Below are 20,480 nucleotides of genomic sequence, written 5' to 3'. Positions count from 1 at the left end.
ACTCTACCCCAGTCTCCCCATCTCTGCCGCGAGCAACCCAGCCCCCACTCCCTCCTCTGCCACCCCCAGAGGCTAAGGTGCCGTCTTGCCTTGTTTAGACAGGGCTGTCTAAAGGACTTTCTGGGATGATGGAATTGTTCCACATCTGCACTGCCCAGTATGGTAACCCTAGCCACATGTGACTGTGTACTAAGCTCTTGAAATGTGGCCAGTGCGATGAAGAAACTGATTTTTTTATTTAACCTAATTTAAATTAATTTAGATTGAGACATTCACATATGCCTAGTGGCTACTGTACTGGACAGCGTGGGTCTAGACTTTACAGTAGCCTTGGATATTCTCTGGGTCCTCTCCCCATAATTCTCTTCCTGTTGCCAGAGTGATCTTTTTTTTAATAAATTTATTTATTTATTTATTTTTGGCTGCATTGGGTCTTCGTTACTGCACGCAGGCTTTTCTCTAGTTGGGGCAAGCGGGGGCTACTCTTCGTTGTGGTGTGCGGGCTTCTCATTGCGGTGGCTTCTCTTGTTGCGGAGCACGGACTCTAGGCACACAGGCTTCAGTAGTTGTGGCTCGTGGGCTCTAAGCGCAGGCTCAGTAGTTGTGGCGCACGGGCTTAGTTGCTCCATGGCATGTGGGCTCTTCCCGGACCAGGGCTCTAACCCGTGTCCCCTGCATTGGCAGGTGGATTCTTAACCGCTGCGCCACAAGGGAAGTCCCAGAGTGATCTTTAAAAATGTAGATCAGATTGTGGCGCTTCTCATCTGGGGACCCTCCAGTGGTTTTGCATCCTGCACTTCTCCTGCCTCTGCAGACCTCTCCTCCCTCTCCCTCGACTCCAGCACCCTGAGTTTCTGTCTTTTGAGGACATAGCCAGGCTTTTCCTGGAGTTGTGGCTTTTGTACATGCTTTTTCATCTAGAGAGGGTTCTCTTTCCACTTTGCTTGCCTGGTCCCTCATCCTGAGATCTAGCCCTCCTGGAGAGCCCCCCATGCTCCACCCCCATCACACTGTATCAAGACCCCAACTCCCTGGTCTCCACCCTCAGGCTCCTCTATCACTCTTATCTCTGCCGGAAATTATCTCTTATGTCTCTTTCTGTTTATTTTCTGTCTCTCCTTGCTAGGATGTAAATGTTATCAGGACACCAAGCTTGCTTGTCTCTCTCTCTGCTGAATAAACTTCCTGCCCCACATCCCCCCGCCCCCCTTCTGTTGCCCCCGGAGAAGACATCACAGCCTCATTCTCTCTCATCGCTTCTTTTCCAGACTCCGCACAGACCATCCCCGCCTGTAAACTTAGATGGCATCCGACTGGGGTAGTGTCCTTGATTAGCTTCATTTTTCTCAGTTGTAATCACATTCTTGTCTGCCTTCCTAATCACCTCTCTTTTACTTGTGTGTTCCCACGTTTCCTTAGCTACTCATTTCGAGATAATCTCTTAGTTATTTCAAACCACACTTTTACTTGGCGCAGCGAGAATATCCAGACCCTTAAAGCTGTGAAGTTGTGAAAGCCTAAGGAAAGCTTGGTTTAAGAAAAGGAAACATTTGAATGACTGCCTGTTCTATTCCACATATATTTTTGGATTCTAAATACTTTCAGTTAAGAAAAATATTATTGTTTTTATTAATAAAAAGTGAATCCATGTTCCTAGAGAAAAATTAGAAAATGCCAAAAGACTATGTGAAGAAAAAAAAAAATCACACCTTATTTCCTGATGCTGTTACGACATCCTGTGCCGTGGAGCGTGTACATGTTGTGTATATTACATCGTACACACTCTTTTGTTATTTGCTTTTTTCACTCAAAAATACTATGTACAGTTTTTCCTATTAGTAAATACTCATCCCAAGTCAATTTTAAATGGCTGAAAAAGTGTTACGTTTCATGGATGTACCGTAAATTACTAAGCAAATCTGTTCTTGAGCATGGGGGTTAGTTCTTTTCACTATTATAAGCAGTTATTTTAGTTCATTTCTTTTCTCTCTCTCTTTTTTTTAAAAAATAATCAGTGTTCTAGGAAATACTGCGTCCTTGTCCCTTTTGTTGTCTCCCTTGTGCATGGGTGTGTGTGTCATGGATTTGTTGTGACTCCATCTACCTACATCATGTTTCTCTTTGAGGCAATGACCACTTGTTTTCCACACTGTTCTGATGTTATACAAACAAGGGTTACGCGGGACACTGTTTCCTGAGTGCGCAGCTCACACAGGCTCCCTCTCCCTTCCTGTTTCCCAGCGGAGGCTGGTCTCCAAGAACACGCTGTCGTAAACAAAGTTCTTCAAACACCTACTGATTGACAGTGTGGTGTATTTTTATTTAAAATGACTGTTCACTTGCTCCTCTGAAACATGTTGTAACCTTGACCTTTATATTCGCCAGTGTTTTAATATTCTTTTAAGTGGCAAGCAGTGTAAAACAAGGTGATTTTGTCCTTGATGTTACTTCTGAGTAGTATGCAGGGTCATCCAACATAAAGTAATAAGTGAATGGCTCTGTATCTCTTGTATCTGTATTGAAATGCATTGAAGACTGGATTTAAACAATGCATGGGCTTCTAATGCTGCACTTCTCTTTTACAGATTGATCATGGGGTGGGAGAAGTTGACAGAGGGAATTGTTATGGAGCCTTGGAGAAGCCCTGAGTGGTATTTCTTGACTTCCTTGTAATTTCAGGTTTCGAAATCAAGTCTTGCATCTTGGTCACGTTTCCGTTCAGTGCATCATGTAAATGATAATTAGAATCTTCTTTAGCTAAGACCATGCAGCGAAGCACACACTGGTCATTCTGGGCTGGGTGGCCTCTGGAAGTAGGAGCCAGATAGGGTCCATGGTGGGAAGGGGTTGTGGAGACAGCATTGCTGTCTTGAAGAACCATGTGAGGCTGGCTTGGTTATGGAAGGCAGGAGAGCTGGGACAGTGCATTTCTGGTGTCCATGTTGCTAAGAGCATGACTTTAGCCAAACAAACCTGAAAAGTGAGTATTCCTGCTGGTGCCTCAGTCTGTTTTTCTATGCCTGGCCATCGGTTTTCTTTTGATGATTCCCATTGTTTAGCTATGCCAAAGAGTTTAAATCGAGCCCGTGCTGTGCAGTGTATTTTAAATCCAGATCGGGAGGGCACTGAGGACCGGTTTGAGAGAGAGAGACTAAGCTGTGTAACTAAGTGACAAATAACTACACAAAACTTGCAGTTCCATGTTTGTCCAGTCCTGCTCTGCACCGTTCAGGTACTGTTTTTGCAATTCAGTAATGAATGTGATACAATTTTCCTGCCCTCAACGAGCAAATGCATGCGTGGCTCAGCTTCTGAATGTGGTGGCCCCGAATGAAGGAAGCTTGGGTTTCTCACAGCTGCAGATTTCAATGAACAAGATGCTAACAGTTGTGAAATGAAAGTGGGTTTGGTGTTAAGGACCATCAGCACAGGGGGATGAGCAGAGGGTTGTGGGAATCGGTCATGGGCAGAGGCTGGCAGGTTGATAGATGGGTGTGGGACCTGGGCAGTGTCTGCAGATGTTCAGGCGGTAACATGTGCAGCTGATTTTGACATGGGCTGCTCTGAAGGCTTCAGGCCTGTCCTGGTGTCCCTGGGGGTCCTTGAAGAGATGCTTTCCTGACAGTGAGACTCTCGGAACTGGCAGTTCACCTAGCTCTAGACCAGGGCTACTTGAAGTGTGGTCAGCTGACTGGTGCCATGAGATAAGCACAAACATTGAGAGTAGGTGCTTAGAAATTTCTATAGCAACTTGACATTGAAGCCACATCCAAGTGCATCAGCAGTGGATTAGTTTGTTTGAACAGGATATAGACCCATTTGGGTTTTGTGGTGCTTACACATGTCAGTTCACACCTGGCTGGAGCTGAGAACTAGCCACGTGCAGTGGGACCACCAGGACCATGTATCTTTCCTTAATGAATAGAAGCAAAACAAAATACAAGACAAAGCGAAACAACCTGGTTCTTCGCGACAGTAGTGTGAGAAACACCACTCTAGACCAAGCACAAAGGTAATGGGAGGCGAGGCTGAGGACCCCCAAGGCAAGAACTTAAATAAGTATAAAACCGTTGATCTGTTCCAGTTTCATTTCAGGTTTTTGTCAGCGTACAGCCTCCCTTCCCCTCTCCCTTTTCTTCCTTGCCATCAGTATGTGTTCTTTTTCCATGAACATTATTTTTTGTATATACATTATACACAATTCTATACATATTTTCTGTACGCAATTACACAGAATTCATACATTTGTCATTTTAAATAATGTTACAGTATTTGTTGTGTTTATATGTCTCAAGTTCTTAGTTCCTCTATTTGGGGCCATTGCTACTTTTTCCTATTATAAATAGTTCATCTGTGAATATTTTTGTACAAATTAGTTTTTTTCCCTCTCTCTTACTGTTGGGTTCCTGCGGTCATACTCAAAGGAGAAATACTGTGTCAAAGGTCACAGTTTTATTGCTCTCTAGAAGGGTGGAGCCGATTTATATTGTGGGAGTAAATATACAGGTTTTCTCCGCGGCTTCAGGCTGTGTACTTTTTGCTAGTTTAGTAGGTGAATAATTGCCTCGAGATTGTTTTAATTGCTTACTTCAGGAGGTAGTGATGATGATTTGATTTTAGTATTTTCTTACAGTAAAACTAAACGATCTTTAAAAAAACAACAGCGAGCTCTTACCAAGTTGAACCTGAATGTTGACATCTTGTATCAATAATTTTATCACTTTTTACATGGTTTGGATATAATCTTTTCTTCATTATACTTTACGTCTTATCGCATTCTGTTATTGTTGCTTTTCTGTTTGTTTCCTTATATTTTGTAATGCAAAACTTGTTCTTTAGTGTTTACATTTTTATACTCAACTACTTCATCTCTTTTGATATTATATATTTTCTTGGCCAGAAATTATTTTCCCCTTCACAAGTAGGATAAATATGCTATTCTGCTCTTTTTTCTAGTTTTTTAGATGCTTTTCTCCTGGATCTATCTGGACCTCGTTATAGTGTTTGGTGTAAGATATGTATCTAGATTAATTTTCTTCTATACTGCTGTGTAACTCTCACAGTAACTTTTATTAGTGATTTCTACCCCCCCTTTATTTTTGTGTATCTTGTGGTTTGACGTATATTAAGCGATTATCATAGAATGAATATATTTTTGGAATCTCCATTCTTATGCTACCGTTTGTTAAAAAATTAGCCCAATATATATGAATTTTATTGTAATCTATTTTAGTAAACACTCTACCACTATTACTTGAAAAATGCATTAGTTTGTATTCTGCCCTCTTATTCTTTGAGCTACATTTCACTGTCAATTTGTACGGTTCTCTAACCTGCCTGGTTTCTTTTTTAAAAACATTTTAAATTTTTATTTTTTTCTAAAGACATATCACACCAAATCTTAAGACAAAAGACACTGGATATTAAGAAAGAGGTGGTTCATCCCCGTCTTTACCATCTAGTGCAGTTACTTTTTTCTTGTTTGTACTCTGCTAGCATTATTACAAAAACCAAGATGTGATCCTTGGTTTCTGCAGTTTTAGCAGTACTTATACAAGAAGGTCCTTCCTGATTTCTTGGCTGCACTATTGGCCACATGAAGGCAAGTGCTTTATGGTGCTTTCTGGGGCAGTGATCTTAGTGCGGGTGTGGGTGGTCTATGAGAGGATGAGGGTGAGGATTTGAAAACTCTTAAGAGTCAACTAGCTTAGCTGTGATCCCAGGCTATAAACCAGTCTCTGTGCTTTGGTCACAAAGGAATCTGGTTGAGATGTGTCAGCACAGACTTGTCATCACTAGTGAGAGAAGCCACTCAGAGCACATGGCATGGAGTATTGATTTTGTATGTGAAAGAGTCTTATAGGACCAATATTTAGACAATAATGAGGCAAGAGGGAAGAAAGTGTAGATCATTAGACTGGGGTGTTTTGTTCTATATGGGGTAGCTTTTAAAGGGTTTTCTGTCTCAGTGTGTCTTGAATTTTTAGAACTTCTGGGAAGTCCCTTGGGCAGTGCTTCCATCTCAGAGCCGCTAGAGAGGGGCATATGCTGTTTCCGAGGTCAGCCCATATGTGGGATGGAAGATGTCCTTGGATGTTTGTAATAGAATCCTTCGCGATGTGGGGTCATCTATGAATGCCAAAGCATTTTTTTCTTTGATTATGGACTTTGTGACAATATCAAGTGACTCCAGAGATTTGAGATTGAATGTTTGGCATATTAAATTTTTATCAAATTCCCTAATAAGTAAAAAATTCTTGGCAATGAAGTTAGCAAAGATTGTATGATTATTTTAGAGACTATATACTCTCGCATCACATAGCTATTCTATATTTTTCTTCAGAAAAATGCTACGCTTGAATGTTTTTCTTCTGCTGCTTGCTAATTTCTTGCTTCTCCCACTAGTTGCCTACTACATTTTCTGACAGATTAATATTTGTTATCGCCAGCCTGTGTGGCTGTCAGGCTCACTTTTTTCTTCCTTCTGCTTCTCCCCCCAGTTATAAAATACTTGTGGTAATAGGAGATACACGTAGCACACAGACCTTTTAGCTCGTAATAAATAATTATCGATGTTTATGTAATAATTTATAGCATGGAGGGTGTTTCATCACCTTTGAACTTCACGAAACCTTGGGAATTATTGCTAAAGCCATGTTTATTGAGGAAAATACTGAAGCCCAGAGACTATCTGACAAGCTGTTTAGGCAACAGAGCTAAGTAGTGGCAGTTTAGGACCTCTGCTTACAAATCTCATATTTCCCCCATTATATCTTCTGGTTTGAGTTCTTTTTGATCGAATTACATTTTGTTGGAAGAGAATGGAAGTGTTGTTCTTTTTTTATTTAAATCACACTATGGGATGCTCAATTTAATGGGCTTAATGAATAGCTGACCATTATAATGATGCAATATTTTTTTCTTAAGGATTATGACTATGCAAAAGAATATGTTTATTTAAAAAATCTTTTGAAAATATTTATCTAATCTGTTGACCAGGTGAATGTAATGTGTTGCCCCTAGTTGAAGAACTTCTCTAATTTTATTCTAGTGATGTCATTTTTTTTGGCTGCGTTGGGTCTTCGTTGCTGTGCGCGGGTTTTCTCTAGTTGTGGCAATCGGGAGCTACTCTTCGTTGCGGTGCGCGGGCTTCTCATTGCGGTGGCTCCTCTTGTTGCAGAGCACGGGCTCTAGGTGTGTGGACTTCAGTAGTCGTGGCTCACGGGCTTAGTTGCTCTGCGGCATGTGGGATCTTCCCGGACCAGGGCTCAAACCCTTGTCCCCTGCATTGGCAGGAGGATTCTTAACCACTGTGCCACCAGGGAAGCCCCTGTTATAAAGTTCTTGTTGTGACAAGGCTTCTTTATGTCTGGCTTATAAATCATAGATACGATGTTGGAAAATTTTATTTGAAATTAAAAAAAATAAACAATCTTGAGTTATTGGAACTTTAAAAATTATTTTTCATATATTTGTAATGAGCATCAGTGTCTATTTTTGATATTGTAATTTGTGCTCTACTAAAATTCATTGTAAGGAATTTTGGTAGGTGTTTGTTGGCAAATTCTAACAGGTATTTAAAATTTTTGTTTTTTAAAGAATTATTTGGAGGGGTGAGACTAATAGGATCATAATAAAAATCCATTTCCATTGAGGAAAGGATGGCTAATTGTATAGGCTAAGTTTATGGAGAAGCACATTAAGCAAAGTGAGAGAAAAGGAGAGAGGAAATTGGGATAGAAAAGTATCTTATTTATTTATTTAAGCCATGTCTTGGGGCTTGTGGGATCTTAGTTCCCCGACCAGGGAGACTGCGGATGGAACCCGGGCCCCCTGCGGTGTAAACACGAAGTCTTAACCACTGGACCTCCAGGGAAGTCTTGAAAATCAAGTATTTTAAATGTGAACAATATCCTTGCCTGTTCATTGTAGCAGTATGTCTATAACTAAATAATACTTGAAGTATGGCAGAGAGGGATAAAAGAGAAATAGATTCAAATTTAATTCTGACACTTCCAAGCTGTGTGAACTTGGGCAAGTGACTTATCAGTTTTTTTTTAAACTATAAAATAGAAGTAATACTAGCAGCTTGCAGTATTGTTGGGATTAGAAATAATATGTGCAAAGCACCTGGCACATATCAGGCATGTAATAATTTGAGGACTCCATCTTTTATTATTTACTTATTATGTTATTTATTTCTTGAATTGTTATCATTTATTAATGGGTACCGTCAAATATGTATCACCAAAGGAAGGGAACAATATCTTTGAAGCATCCTGTCCTGCTAAAAGGATAGAAAGACTATGTTCTAGAGACTTGCAGTGACCAATGAGGAAGAACAATGATGAACCATTGAACTGATGGTCGTTGCATAGAGAACAGACTTGTGGTTGCCAAGGGGGAGGGGTTGGGGGAGGGAAGGATTGGGAATTTGGGATTAGCAGATACAAACTATTATATATAGGATGGATAGACAACAAGGTGTACTGTATAGCACAAGGAACTATAATCAATATCATGATAAACCATAATGGAGAAGCATATGAAAAAGAATATATATATGTATAACTGAATCACTTTTAAAAAAATAAATTTATTTATTTATTTATTTTTGGCTGCATTGGGTCTTCGTTGCTGCACGCAGGCTTTCTTTAGTTGCGGAGTCGGGGCTACTCTTCGTAGTGCACGGGCTTCTCATTGTGGTGGCTTCTCTTGTTGCGGAGCATGGGCTCTAGGCATGTGGGCTTCAGTAGTTGTGGCACACAGCCTTCAGTAGTTGTGGCACGCAGGCTTTAGTAGCTGTGGCTTGCAGGCTCTAGAGGGCAGGCTCCGTAGTCATGGCGCACGGGCTTAGTTGCTCTGCAGCACGTGGGATCTTCCCGGACCAGAGCTTGAACCCATGTCCCTTGCATTGGCAGGCGGATTCTTAACCACTGTGCCACCAGGGAAGCCCTGAATCACTTTGCTGTACAGCAGAAATTAACACAACACTGTAACTCAACTATACCTCAATAAAAGTAAAAAAATAACATTATTTTATGAAGTGACGGTCGTTGGATCAGTTGCCAACGTTCTTCTATCTGTGACTGTCCCTTACCCCAGTTTGGAGAGTCAGGCAGGCATGTTTATTTCCCAAGGCCTCTGAGTATCTGCTTGCCTGTGAGACCGTGCTCAGCTGTCTGGGAGCACCGGGAACCCAGGGTTGTGGCGGGAGCTGCCTCTGGGTGACTGTGAGCCCTCGGAGGTCACTGGAGATGACTACGATGGCCAGACTTTGTGTTCATTGTTTGTCATCATTTGCCTTCCTTCCCCTTCCCTTTTTCTGTGTCTAGACTACTTGACTAATGTAACCTGTCTCTTTCTTCTAGAATTCTGAAGGTGGACTCTATGTATGCATGAATACATTTTTGGCCTTTGGAAGGGAGCATGTGGAAAGACATTTTCGAAAAACTGGACAGAGTGTCTACATGTACCTGAAGAGACACGTGCGTGAGGTGAGGTGCACACTTTGGGAGAACTGGCCTTGACATCTTCCCCGTAACGTTGTCTTAGTGGGGTTCATCACATGGAGATTTTACTATGCCCACATAACTTCTCATTCTCTTGGATGATAGGAAACAAAACTAGCACTGTTGGCAGAAATTCATAGACTTCCCAAACCTTAACTTAACCAGTTTTATGTTTCTCTTCCTCTAAGCCTCTGATCGGAGTTGTTAAAAAAGACATGGGTTGCTGATGGAAAAAAAAATCAAGTCAAACAGTACAGAAAATAATGCCAGAAACACTCATGGATAAAAAACATCAGAAATAAAAAAAAATACTTGGATATTTTTGCTTCAGATTTTTTTTTTTTTTTTTAGTGAGAGAGCTTTCCTAAAAGTTCAAGTCCCTTTTGGTCCCTTCCATCCGCAGAAGTAACCTGTTGTGAATTTGCTGTTTCTCATTCCCATGCCTGTCATTATATTTTATTTAGTTGTGGGTATTCATGAGCAATATATAGTATGACTTTTTGTGTTTTAAAGATACAGGTAAATATTATCATACTGCTACCTGTAATTCTGCCTGGAGCGCTCCCCTTCAACAGAATCTATCCATGTTTCGATGCATCCGGATGTACTTAATTCATTTCAATAGTTGTTTGGTGTTCCGTCTTATGAGTACCTGGTCATTTATTATTCTGTTCTCCCATTGATGAAAACATTTAGATTGTTTCCATTTTTTTTTTCTTCCACAAACTATGTACCAATAAACATTTTTATACATTTCTCTTGGGGGAACATGTGCAAGATTTCTTTCAGAAATGTATCTAGAAGTGGCAGTGTTGACTCACTAGTGTGCTTCCCTTCCTTTTTACTGGATATTGCTAAATCCCTCCCTGGAGTGGTTGCACCAGTGTACACTCCAGTCTGCCATGATTATGAGTGTTTCCCCACACCCTCACCAGTGCTTGGTCAGACTTCTGATTTTTGCCAATCGAATGGTTGTAAAGTGGCATCTAAATATTTGGCATTTCCTCCTGTGAGGGTTGAAGGTCTTTTCATCCGTTTATTAGCCAGTCTCCTTTTCTCTTCCCTGATTTGCCTATTATATTTTTGGCCTATTTCTCCATGGGTTTATCTTTTTCTTAAAAGTTTGGTTAGTTCTTTTTACATTCTAGATACCAAAAATTTATGTTATATACAAAATTTTCTTATGGTCTGTGGCTTGTCTTTTTACTTCATTTATGAATTATATTGTAGAACACAAGTTTTGAATTTTCATCTATTTAGATTTATTAACCTTTTATGAATTGTGCTTTTTGTAGCTTGTCTAGGAAATTGTTTCCCAACTCAAGGTCATAAAGATATTTCTTCTAATACTTTTTTTTAAAGAAGTGTGTGTGTGGGGGGGGGGAGGGAGGGAGGGAAAGAGAGAGACTGTGAATGTTTTAACATTTTAGGTCTTTAATTCATCTATAATCTATTTTTATAATTGCGTCAAGTGTGGGAATCTGCTTCTCCCCCCCCATATTGATGACCAGTTGTCCCACTATTACTGGAGGGGTGCAACCTTTTCCGATGATTTATAGTGACACTTAAAACAAATATTTTAACTTGCTGTTCACACTTGGGTCTGCTTGGGGGTTCTCAGTTGTGTTCTGTTGCTCTTATTTGTCTGTCTCTGTGTTGGTGCCTCAAGTGTTGATATCTAGGAGTGCAAGCACTTTTTCCATGTTCATTTTTTCCCTAGAAATTTCCTGGATTTGGAAGTTTATTTTTCTGTATGGATTTTGGAATCAGTTCATCTAGTTAAAAAAATCCTGTTGAAATTTTGATAGCGATCACATTGAATTTGTAGACTGAGCTATAGTCTATATCATTGTCTAAGCTCCGTGAGGGCAGGGAGTCTGGTCTGTCTTGTTCACCTCTGTGTCCTCAGCACTCAGTAGGGCCCAGCACATAGTAGGTACTTCGTAAATATTAACTGAATGACTGTTCAACATGGCATACCTCTCTATTGATTCAGGTCTCTTTTAGGTCCTTCAAAAATATTTTGTAATTTTCAGTAAAGGAGCTTTTACTTTTGTTAGATTTTTTTAAGGTACCCTATAATTTTTGTAACTACTGTTACTGCTTTTTTATCTTTTCATGTATTTTAATTAGTTACTCATGTTGTTTGGAGATACTAATTTTCAAATATTGATTTTATATTTAGCAATACTGTTCAATTTTCACTTTAGTCCTAATAGTTTGTAGACTATCTTGGATCTTCTGTGTAGTCAATGCTGATTTGAAGTTCATCTGATCTCTCACCCCAGCCTACCTAATATGTTCTCTGTTTAAGTTCTGGACAAGGAGAGATCCCCAAATTGGACAGTGGGGAGAGTAGGAGGAAGAGGAGGAAGAAAGACCAGCAGGTCAGATAGGTTATAAACTGAATGATTAGCTTTACAGTCATCTAACGTTGGCCTAATACTATATGATTTACATTCACTACTCCTGTTAGGTGGGACATAGCAATTCTGATAAAGTTTGCTTTGTATCATCTGTCTTAGTGTAAAGTGATGAAGTTTTAGGAAACTGAGGGAAAAAAAATGAAGCTGAGGCCCAGAGACTTGAAATAACTTGCTCAGGGTCGCAAAGCTAGTGGCAGAGTTACAGCATGCAGTTAGCTCTGCCTCTGACATCTTTTTTTTTTTTTTTTTTTTTTTTTCGGTACGCGGGCCTCTCACTGCTGTGGCCTCTCCCATTGCGGAGCACATGCTCCGGACGCGCAGGCTCAGCAGCCATGGCTCACGGGCCCAGCCGCTCCGCAGCATGTGGGATCTTCCCGGACTGGGGCACGAACCCGTGTCCCCTGCATCGGCAGGCGGACTCTCAACCACTGCGCCACCAGGGAACCCCTGCCTCTGAAATTTTAAGTCAAATATTTCACTCTCTGACCACAACCCTCTCTCATTTTAGTTCTTTCACTCATTTATTTCTATTTTGATCTGTTTCACCCGCTTCTCAGGATCCATGACTTTAAACATTCTCCTATCTCCAGTACCCTCACCTTGTCTTGCCTCCTCACTGTCCTTCAGAACCCCAGCCAGTCCATCATCAGTGTCATCCTCTGTTTCCATGGATGCACCACTAGGGATCCCGCACACACTGCCATGGGGTTTGGGACCATGTCAAATTCCTGGCCTTCTCCCTGCGGCTGGGCCCTCTCACTGCCCAGCAAATCTAGCCTGTTCCTCCTCCCACTCCAAACTTTGGATGCTTTTTGCAAGACTTTACCTGTCATTCTCAGAAAACGATCGGACTTGTACTTTCCAGAGGAAACAGGGACCCCTGGACAGGAACTCCCTGAGCTCCTGCCTTGCCTCCTGGGAACTCATCCACAGTGGTTCCACTTTTGTGTCCTCCCATCTCAGCACACCTCACACGTTTCCACACATCTCAGAGAGAAGCTGTGTTCTTTCTGTCCTTGTGGTCCCTTTCCTCCTGCCTCGGAACCTTCGTTAACTCCACTCCCTCTTACACCTCCAACATCTCCCTCTTCTGGATTTCTTCTCCCACCTTAAAAAAGAGCACAACACAGAACTCTAATTTGAGTCCTCTTTCAGTCACCCCATCCTTCAATGAAAGCTTTAAAGCTTTTCTGTTTTCACCATCTTCACTACACCCTCTAGAATTCAAGATGGCTTGAATTCTAGAGACTTAGATCTCCTTTGGATTCTGCTTTCATTCCATGGCAGGTTGGTAACCAAGTCTCGTTATCTGGGCCTCCCAAACAGCTTGGAAGTCCATCCTGACCTCTTCATCCCTCCTGTTCTTGTCTGAGTGCTCATTATGCCTTAAAAGGGCTAGTGCTGTAGCTTCCTGACTAATGTTCCTTCCTTCATACTTGCCACCTTCAATCCCACCCAGTCTGCATGCTGCACCCAGAGCCATCTTTTCAAATGCATATACCTATGCGTCTGTGGCACGCTGAAGCTTAAATCTCGCATGTCTTTCTCTTTGTTGCAGGATGAAGTCCAAACCCTTTTGCATGTGATTACAAGGCCTTCCATGATCTGACCCCTGGAACCTTTCTAACCCTCCCTCTTATTCCACCAGCTCTGTGCTCTAGACATAGAAAACCACTTCTCCCTTCTGGAACACATCATGATTTCAGGCCTTTGTACGTGCTGTTTTCTTTTTTGGGGGATGCCCTACTTCTACCCCCCATTCCTTATTTATTTATTTTTTTTTTTGCGGTACGCAGGCCTCTCACTGTTGTGGCCTCTCCCGTTGCGGAGCACAGGCTCCGGATGCGCAGGCCCAGTGGCCATGGCTCACGGGCCCAGCCGCTCCGCGGCATGTGGGATCTTCCCGGACCAGGGCACAAACCCGCACCCCCCGCATCGGCAGACGGACTCTCAACCACTGCGCCACCAGGGAAGCCCCCCCATTCCTTTTTTACCTGTTGTATTCCCTGTGGTCAGCATATCCATATATCTATCCATCATCCACCCACCCATCCATTATCCATCCATCCATCCATCCGTCCAACCAACCAACACGTATTAACAGAGCAGCTACTATATGCCAGGACTGCTGCTCTTCTTACCTCACCAACCCTGCCCATACCCTCCATCCCCAGAAGAACTATCATTTCTTCCTTATGATGTGATCCTCACCTCTCTGAACACTCACCAGAATCCGTTCTGTGTTCTTTGTTTGCATCATGTTCCCCTCCTATTGCTGATGAGCTCCTCAGGGGTTGGAGCGTGTCTTCACTCACTTTGCAGCCTGAGCTCCAGCACAGAGCCTGACAGTCACGTCTGCTGACTGAGGAGTTCCAGTTTCTCAAACCCTGTCGATTTCTAGTGGTGACTGATGCAGGGACAGAGATGATGGTCTTTTGAAGGAAGACCTGGTAGTTGTGGGGTTTTTTTTCCTGAAAGGAAGTGGATCTAATCCGAGTCTGAGGTGTGACTGTCTCGTCTGGGGAGAGCCTCATGGTCCAGCAGGTCTCCCTGCAGCTCCTCTTCTCCTTTCTCCCCTCACTGTCATGCAGGAGTGGAGGGGACATTGAGGTTGGAACAAGTGAAAGGATGCCGTAAACTTCCATAGAGAGATTGCAAGTGACCTCCAGGATTGGTAAATGTGGATGGTTAAATATGCCTTTGGTGCAGGTTTTATCTCATCCTTTTTTGAGGCAGGTAAGTGGAGGGGAGAGGAACAGAGGCTTTGAGATCTTGGAGGAGACGGATTCTAAGAGCGGTGACACGAATGTGGCATTAGTATTTGGAGACACGTGATTTGGAGCTAAAGGGTTCAATCATTTTGTATTCCTGAGATGTGAACTATAAACTTATAGTAGAAGCTGTAAAAACTTATTGTGAGGATCACAAAGATGAGTCCACTTTCAATGCGAAATAATAAAATGTGGGAAAGGAGACTTAAGACTGATAGGAGGGCAAACTAAAGAAACAGCAAGGCCTTGGTGCTGCGATAACATGCGGCTGCTTGAGAAGATGCTGGGGTTTGACCCACACTGCGGTGTGTTAGAAACGTGCTCTTTTCTAATAACAGGAAGAACACGCAGTGTGGAAATAAGAGTTTTGGCCATTGAAACAAACATTTTAATAGTCCTGTTTGAGAGTAAAATTTCTTGTGCAAGTATCAGAAGGATAATGAATGACTTCTTTTGCATAACCACTTGGTAGACGTTTATTTCATTGCTGCTGGAGACTTCCACCAGAGGCAGAGGATACATGGAGCTTAGGATGGCAAACAGCCATCAGCTGGGGCTCCAAAAATGTGTAGGGCAGTTAGATTGAAGCTTATTATGACCAGAATATCAGTGACTCTTTATTAATATTTGTGAACTCTTTCAACAGTAGTAGTTGTGCACACCTAGGACCAAGCACAGGGGGCCCAGTGGGTAGCAGGGGAACAAGAGCCTCCCTGCTGGAGCTACCATTTCTCCAGAGTAGCTCCGGTCAGGGCATGGGCTCCAGCCTCTTGGGAGCCTGTGCTGATTTGAAGTTGAAGTGTCCACTTCACCTTGACCCTGGTTTCACTTCCCTTTCCAGAGGTGCTTTCTTGATAATTTGGTGAAAACATAATCAGGTAGAACAGTAGCATTGCCCTTCACTTACCTTCATGGACCTGGGTCAAGTTCTTGTTTATCCTGGAATCTCTAGTCCAAGTTAAATATTTCCTCTTGGCCTTTTATAAAAACAAGGAACCTCTGAGATTTTACCCCCACCCCCAATCATCTGTTCCATAGGCTGAATTTTAACAATCTCTTGTTTTCTTTTCAGAAGGTAAGAGGGGCATCTGGTGGAGCTTTACCCAAAAGGAGGAATTCCAAGATTTTTTTAGGTAATGTAAATGGTTATCAATAGTGTGCCTGGATTTTCTGTGTGTGTGTGTATGTGTGTGCATGTGCATGTTTGATTTGGAATAATAGGTTGTTTATTGCTCTACAATTTAAGGATGAGAGGAACCAATTTAACTCGAGATGATCTGTCTCCCCTTTATGTTTACCTGGTGGTGAAGAATGTTTACGGCACTCTTGTTGGGTTAGTGATTTGAAGCAATTATGCTGATAGTGACTGGAGAGAAATTGTGATTCTGTTTCTGGCCTCCTTTTTCACTGCCTTTAAAGAAGAGATAGTTTTTCTTTTTTTAATTAGCCAACCTACAGACTTTATTTGTATTTCACTATTTTTTTCTACTAATGAAATACTATTTCACTATTTTTTTGTTCTTCCAGGATCCCATGTTGTATTTGATTGTCATGTTTCCTTAATCCTGTCTAATCTGTGATAGCTCCTCAGACTTTTTTTGTCTTCAATAATTGTGACACTTTTGAACAGTGCTGGCCAGTTGTTTTGCGGACTGTACCTCAATTTGGGTTTATCATGTTACTTCATGATAAGCCTGAGGAAGTGTATTTTTGGCAAGAATACCACACAGGTATTGGGCCCTTCTCAGGGCCTGATATCAGGGGGCACATGAAGCTGAGCTGTCTTCACACTGGAGATGTTAACCTTGATTGCTTGGTCAGGTAGTGTCTGCGGGGTTTCTCCACTATGAGATTACAGTATAATTAATAAATATTTTGGGAGTGATACTTGGAGACTATACTAATACTTGTTTTTCCTTAAAGTTTTGCCTACTAATTTTATCATCCATTAGTGGATCTTGCCTGTAACAGTGATCACTGTGGTGTTTGCTTAATAGTGCTTTTCTGTTTCCCTCATTCAGAAGAGCCAGTTTTGCTCATGCAAATACATACTGACTTCTATATCATGTACTCATGATTGTATTTCTTTTTTTATTTAATTAATTTTTATCGCCATATAGTTGCTCTACAATATTGTGTTAGTTTCTACTGCACAGCAAAGTGATCATATTGCATATTAAACTTCTGATATGGTTTTCCCAGGAGAAAAAGTGGTTTGATAATTTTTGACCAGCAAGTTTATATCTCTAAATGCCTAGGATTATTGTTTGGAAGGAATTTCAAAATTGTTTGCATATTGTAATTTCATTTGATAAAGAAAATTTATACACATATATACATATATGTGCGTCTGTGTATCTATATGTGTGTACACATACGTATGTGTATGTGTGTATATCTGTATGTACGTACATATACGTATATGTATGTGAGTATGTGTGTACACACATACTCACATACATATATAACTGAGAGTCTAGTAGAGTCTGACAAAATGTACTCCAAATTGTTAATAGTAACTCTTTCCTGGTGGTAAAATTGAGGTGATTTTAGTTTTCTTTTTTTGCTCATCTGTATTTAAATTCTTTTTCTGTAATAAAAAGACACATTAATTATTCGACAATCAAAGCCATTGGAAACAGTCTTGGAGCTGAGTTTCCTTCCCACTTGGTTTCTCTGTTACTCGGCACTGGGCCCACCCTTGCTGTCTTTGCTTCTGATTTTCAGCCCATGGTTTTCTTTGTGAGGCTTATCTGCAGTTGGTTTTTCCACACAGGCCAGTCTTTCCCACTGCTTGTCATGGCTTTGGACCACAACCCAGATTAACCAACTAGACTCAGAGCAGCTTAGAATGAGCCAGAAAGCTGAAATGATTGAGTGCATTCTGATGTTTTGGTTCTAAGCCTTCGGCTCCCTTCCACAACTAGAGATAATTGATTTCTTCTGAATTAAATGACATTCACTCTTAAATTAGCATGGCATTCTTGAATGTGGAAATAATTGAATATTTTGACCTACATTGTTATTTTTCATTATTTTCTTTGGTTGAATAAAGAAGTTAGCTGACCTCTTATCCTTTAACCTTTGTGTCTTTTTTTTAAAAAATAAATTAGCTGCTTTTCTTTTCTTTTTTAATTAATTAATTTTTTGGCTGCATTAGGTCTCTGTTGCTGCCCTCGGGCTTTCTCTATTTGCGGAGAGTGGGGGCTACTCTTTGTTGCGGTGCGTGGGCTTCTCATTGTGGAGGCTTCTCTTGTTGCAGAGCATGGGCTCTAGGCGCACAGGCTTCAGTAGTTGTGGCACGCAGGCTCAGTAGTTGTGGCTCGCGGGCTCTAGAGAGCAGGCTCAGTAGTTGCTCCACGGCATGTGGGATCTTCCCAGACCAGGGAGTCAAACCCATGTCCCCTGCATTGGCAGGTGGATTCTTAACCACTGCGCCACCAGGGAAGTCCCTAACCTTTGTGTGTTTTACTCAAAAGACCCTGCAGTTTGATTTCTCTAGTGATCATACTGGTGGTAGCAGATATTGTCAAGTAATTGTTTTAAAAATTAATCCAAAGGTAAGCACTGAGGTTTTGTGCTTCATACTGTGTGGACCCCTCCATTGCTTCCTGGGAGAACTAGCCCACCCTTTCATTTCAGTTGGACTTTTTCTATAGGCTGCTGTCTGTGTTCTCTCAACATTTCATGTCTTAGAAAGCTGCAGGATCTGCCTAAAACTCACAGCCCAGCAAAAATGTTCTATTTGGACTGTACCACTTTTTAAAAAGTTTAAATTTGAATGCCATTGGCACTCTGGGGCTTGTCCTAGGCCCCGGTTCTCTCTATTGTTTTATACTCAGATGCATCACTAACTTATATTAGTAAGGATTAAGTTTTGCAAGCTCTGATTTATACCCCCTCATAGCTCCCAGTAGCAGGCACTTTTCTCTTGCCACACTGATCACAGCTCTGTTTTCAAGGTGGTGTGGCCTGTAATTTAATTTCAGTGAAGGACTGTATTAGAACTACCCTGATTTATGTAATTGGAAATGTAAAATGTTGGTGAATTTTAATAAGGTAGATGTTTATTTCTCTCATTTCATATAGAGGATGTTGAGAAGCAACAAATCCAGGCTGATGTGATGGCCTCATGTTCATCAGGATCTAAGTTCTTCCCATATTTCTACTTCACCTTCTATCCTGTCCTGTAATTTCTAACCTCATGGTCCAAAAATGGCTACTGGGACTCCAGCCATCGCATCCCTATTCTGGAAGGCAGGGAAGACAAAGGGGAAAGGACCAAAAAAAAAATCTAATCTCCTAGGGGATTCAACTTCTTTTTGTCAGCCTTCTCCTAGAATCCCATGCAACACTTTAGTTTACACTTATCTGGTCATAACTTGGTCACATGACTATGCTGTGTGCTGCACAGGAGGCTGGAAAGTAAAGTCTCTTAACTGAATAAAGTGTGTTACTAAGGAGGAAAGGGAGAATGAATACTGGGAGGCAGCTAGTAGCCTCTGCCACAGTTTCCTTCCCTAAAAGGGACATTGGGTTATCTCTTCATGAAGAGGAGGAGAACTCTCTTGTAGCCTCTTTGTTTCTTTGACTACAAAGTACCTTTTCATTGCTATTGAGGTGTAGTTATGATGATCCTTTATCCCCTTCACAAAACACATGCAGGTGACTAATGCTTTTTCCTGGATAGAAGCTTTTTATCCCCTTTTACCTAATGACTTTGTGACTAATTCCTTTCCATTGGTTCAACAGTGATATTGAAACCATTGAATCATTTAGTTATGACCTTCAGTATTGATTTTATAAGGGAAACTGAGGCCATTAGCTGGTGCTGAATTGCTTACTCAAGTCTCCTGAGCCTCATTCTGCCCTGGCATTCAAGGCACTCGTCCTCCTGATTTAGTCATCTAAGTGAAACCCCAGTTAAGGGATCCTTCCCTCAGGTCTAGCTTTTGCTGGTAATGTTTTTTAGAATCAACAATGACAATTCTTGGTAATTTTTGAATCATAGAAATTTTATGCTTCTTTTAGGATTTAGGATTTTAAAAATATTCTTTGAATACATAGCACATGGACAAAGCTTAAAATTGAAAAGTTATAAGAGCTTCCATAATGAAAAGTAAGTTTTTTTCTCTCCCTTCCCTGTCTCCCGGCCACTTAGTTACTCTGCCCAGAGACAAATAATATTTTCTGCTTGTACATCCTTATATATGTTGCGTGTTCTTCCAGCAATAGTCTAGACATATACCATGTTTTTAGACTTTTTTCCTGTAGGCCATGGGGAGCCATTAACACTTTGGTTCCCAGAACTGTGTCCTGAGGCACTCTGGGTTGCCTCAACTAACTCACGGGTAACTCACAGGATATTTTAACTCTTCAAGGGAACACAGTGATGCTTGAACATTGCATGAGAGATTAGCTTGATGTAGTCTCGCTACTAGGGTATCCTATACTCCTTTCAGTGACTTCATCTCTTTGTGAAGCTATTTTTTTTAGTGGTTTCTGTGGTAAAAGGCTAGTACTATGAAAATAAATGTGGAATGGGAAATAAGGGAGGCAGCGTCTAGTCTGATTCAAAGAGTAGTTCTGCAGTGCCTCACAGTTATACACGTCCCTTGTAAGGAATTACAGTTATTTAAGAGTGAAATAAAACATTCATTTCCTTTCAATTTATGTGTATTATCTTTTCACATGGTTCCTAACTTATTAGAACATAAATACGTAATAAGTTGTTTGGACCGAACTACTAAATAAAAAGAACTATCAGTCAT

The 20,480-nt window shown here is 41.2% G+C and overlaps 1 protein-coding gene across 1 annotated transcript in view; it reads left to right on the top strand.

Moving 5' to 3' along the window:
- Positions 1 to 20,480, top strand: part of USP13 (ubiquitin specific peptidase 13) — a gene marked incomplete at its 5' end in the record, with an annotated part of 125,987 nt that overhangs the window by 14,289 nt on the left and 91,218 nt on the right. Inside the window, 2 exons of the mRNA XM_082840541.1 lie at positions 9,372 to 9,497; positions 15,782 to 15,842. Coding sequence (XP_082696667.1) covers positions 9,372 to 9,497; positions 15,782 to 15,842 — 187 coding nt within the window. The remainder of the gene's footprint in view (positions 1 to 9,371; positions 9,498 to 15,781; positions 15,843 to 20,480) is intronic.

The sequence above is a fragment of the Leucopleurus acutus genome, assembly GCF_964270905.1.
Source record: "Leucopleurus acutus genome assembly, chromosome: 5".
Lineage (NCBI taxonomy): Eukaryota > Metazoa > Chordata > Mammalia > Artiodactyla > Delphinidae > Leucopleurus > Leucopleurus acutus.
Note: the sequence above shows the minus strand (reverse complement) of the source record. Positions and strands in the feature narration are given on the sequence as shown.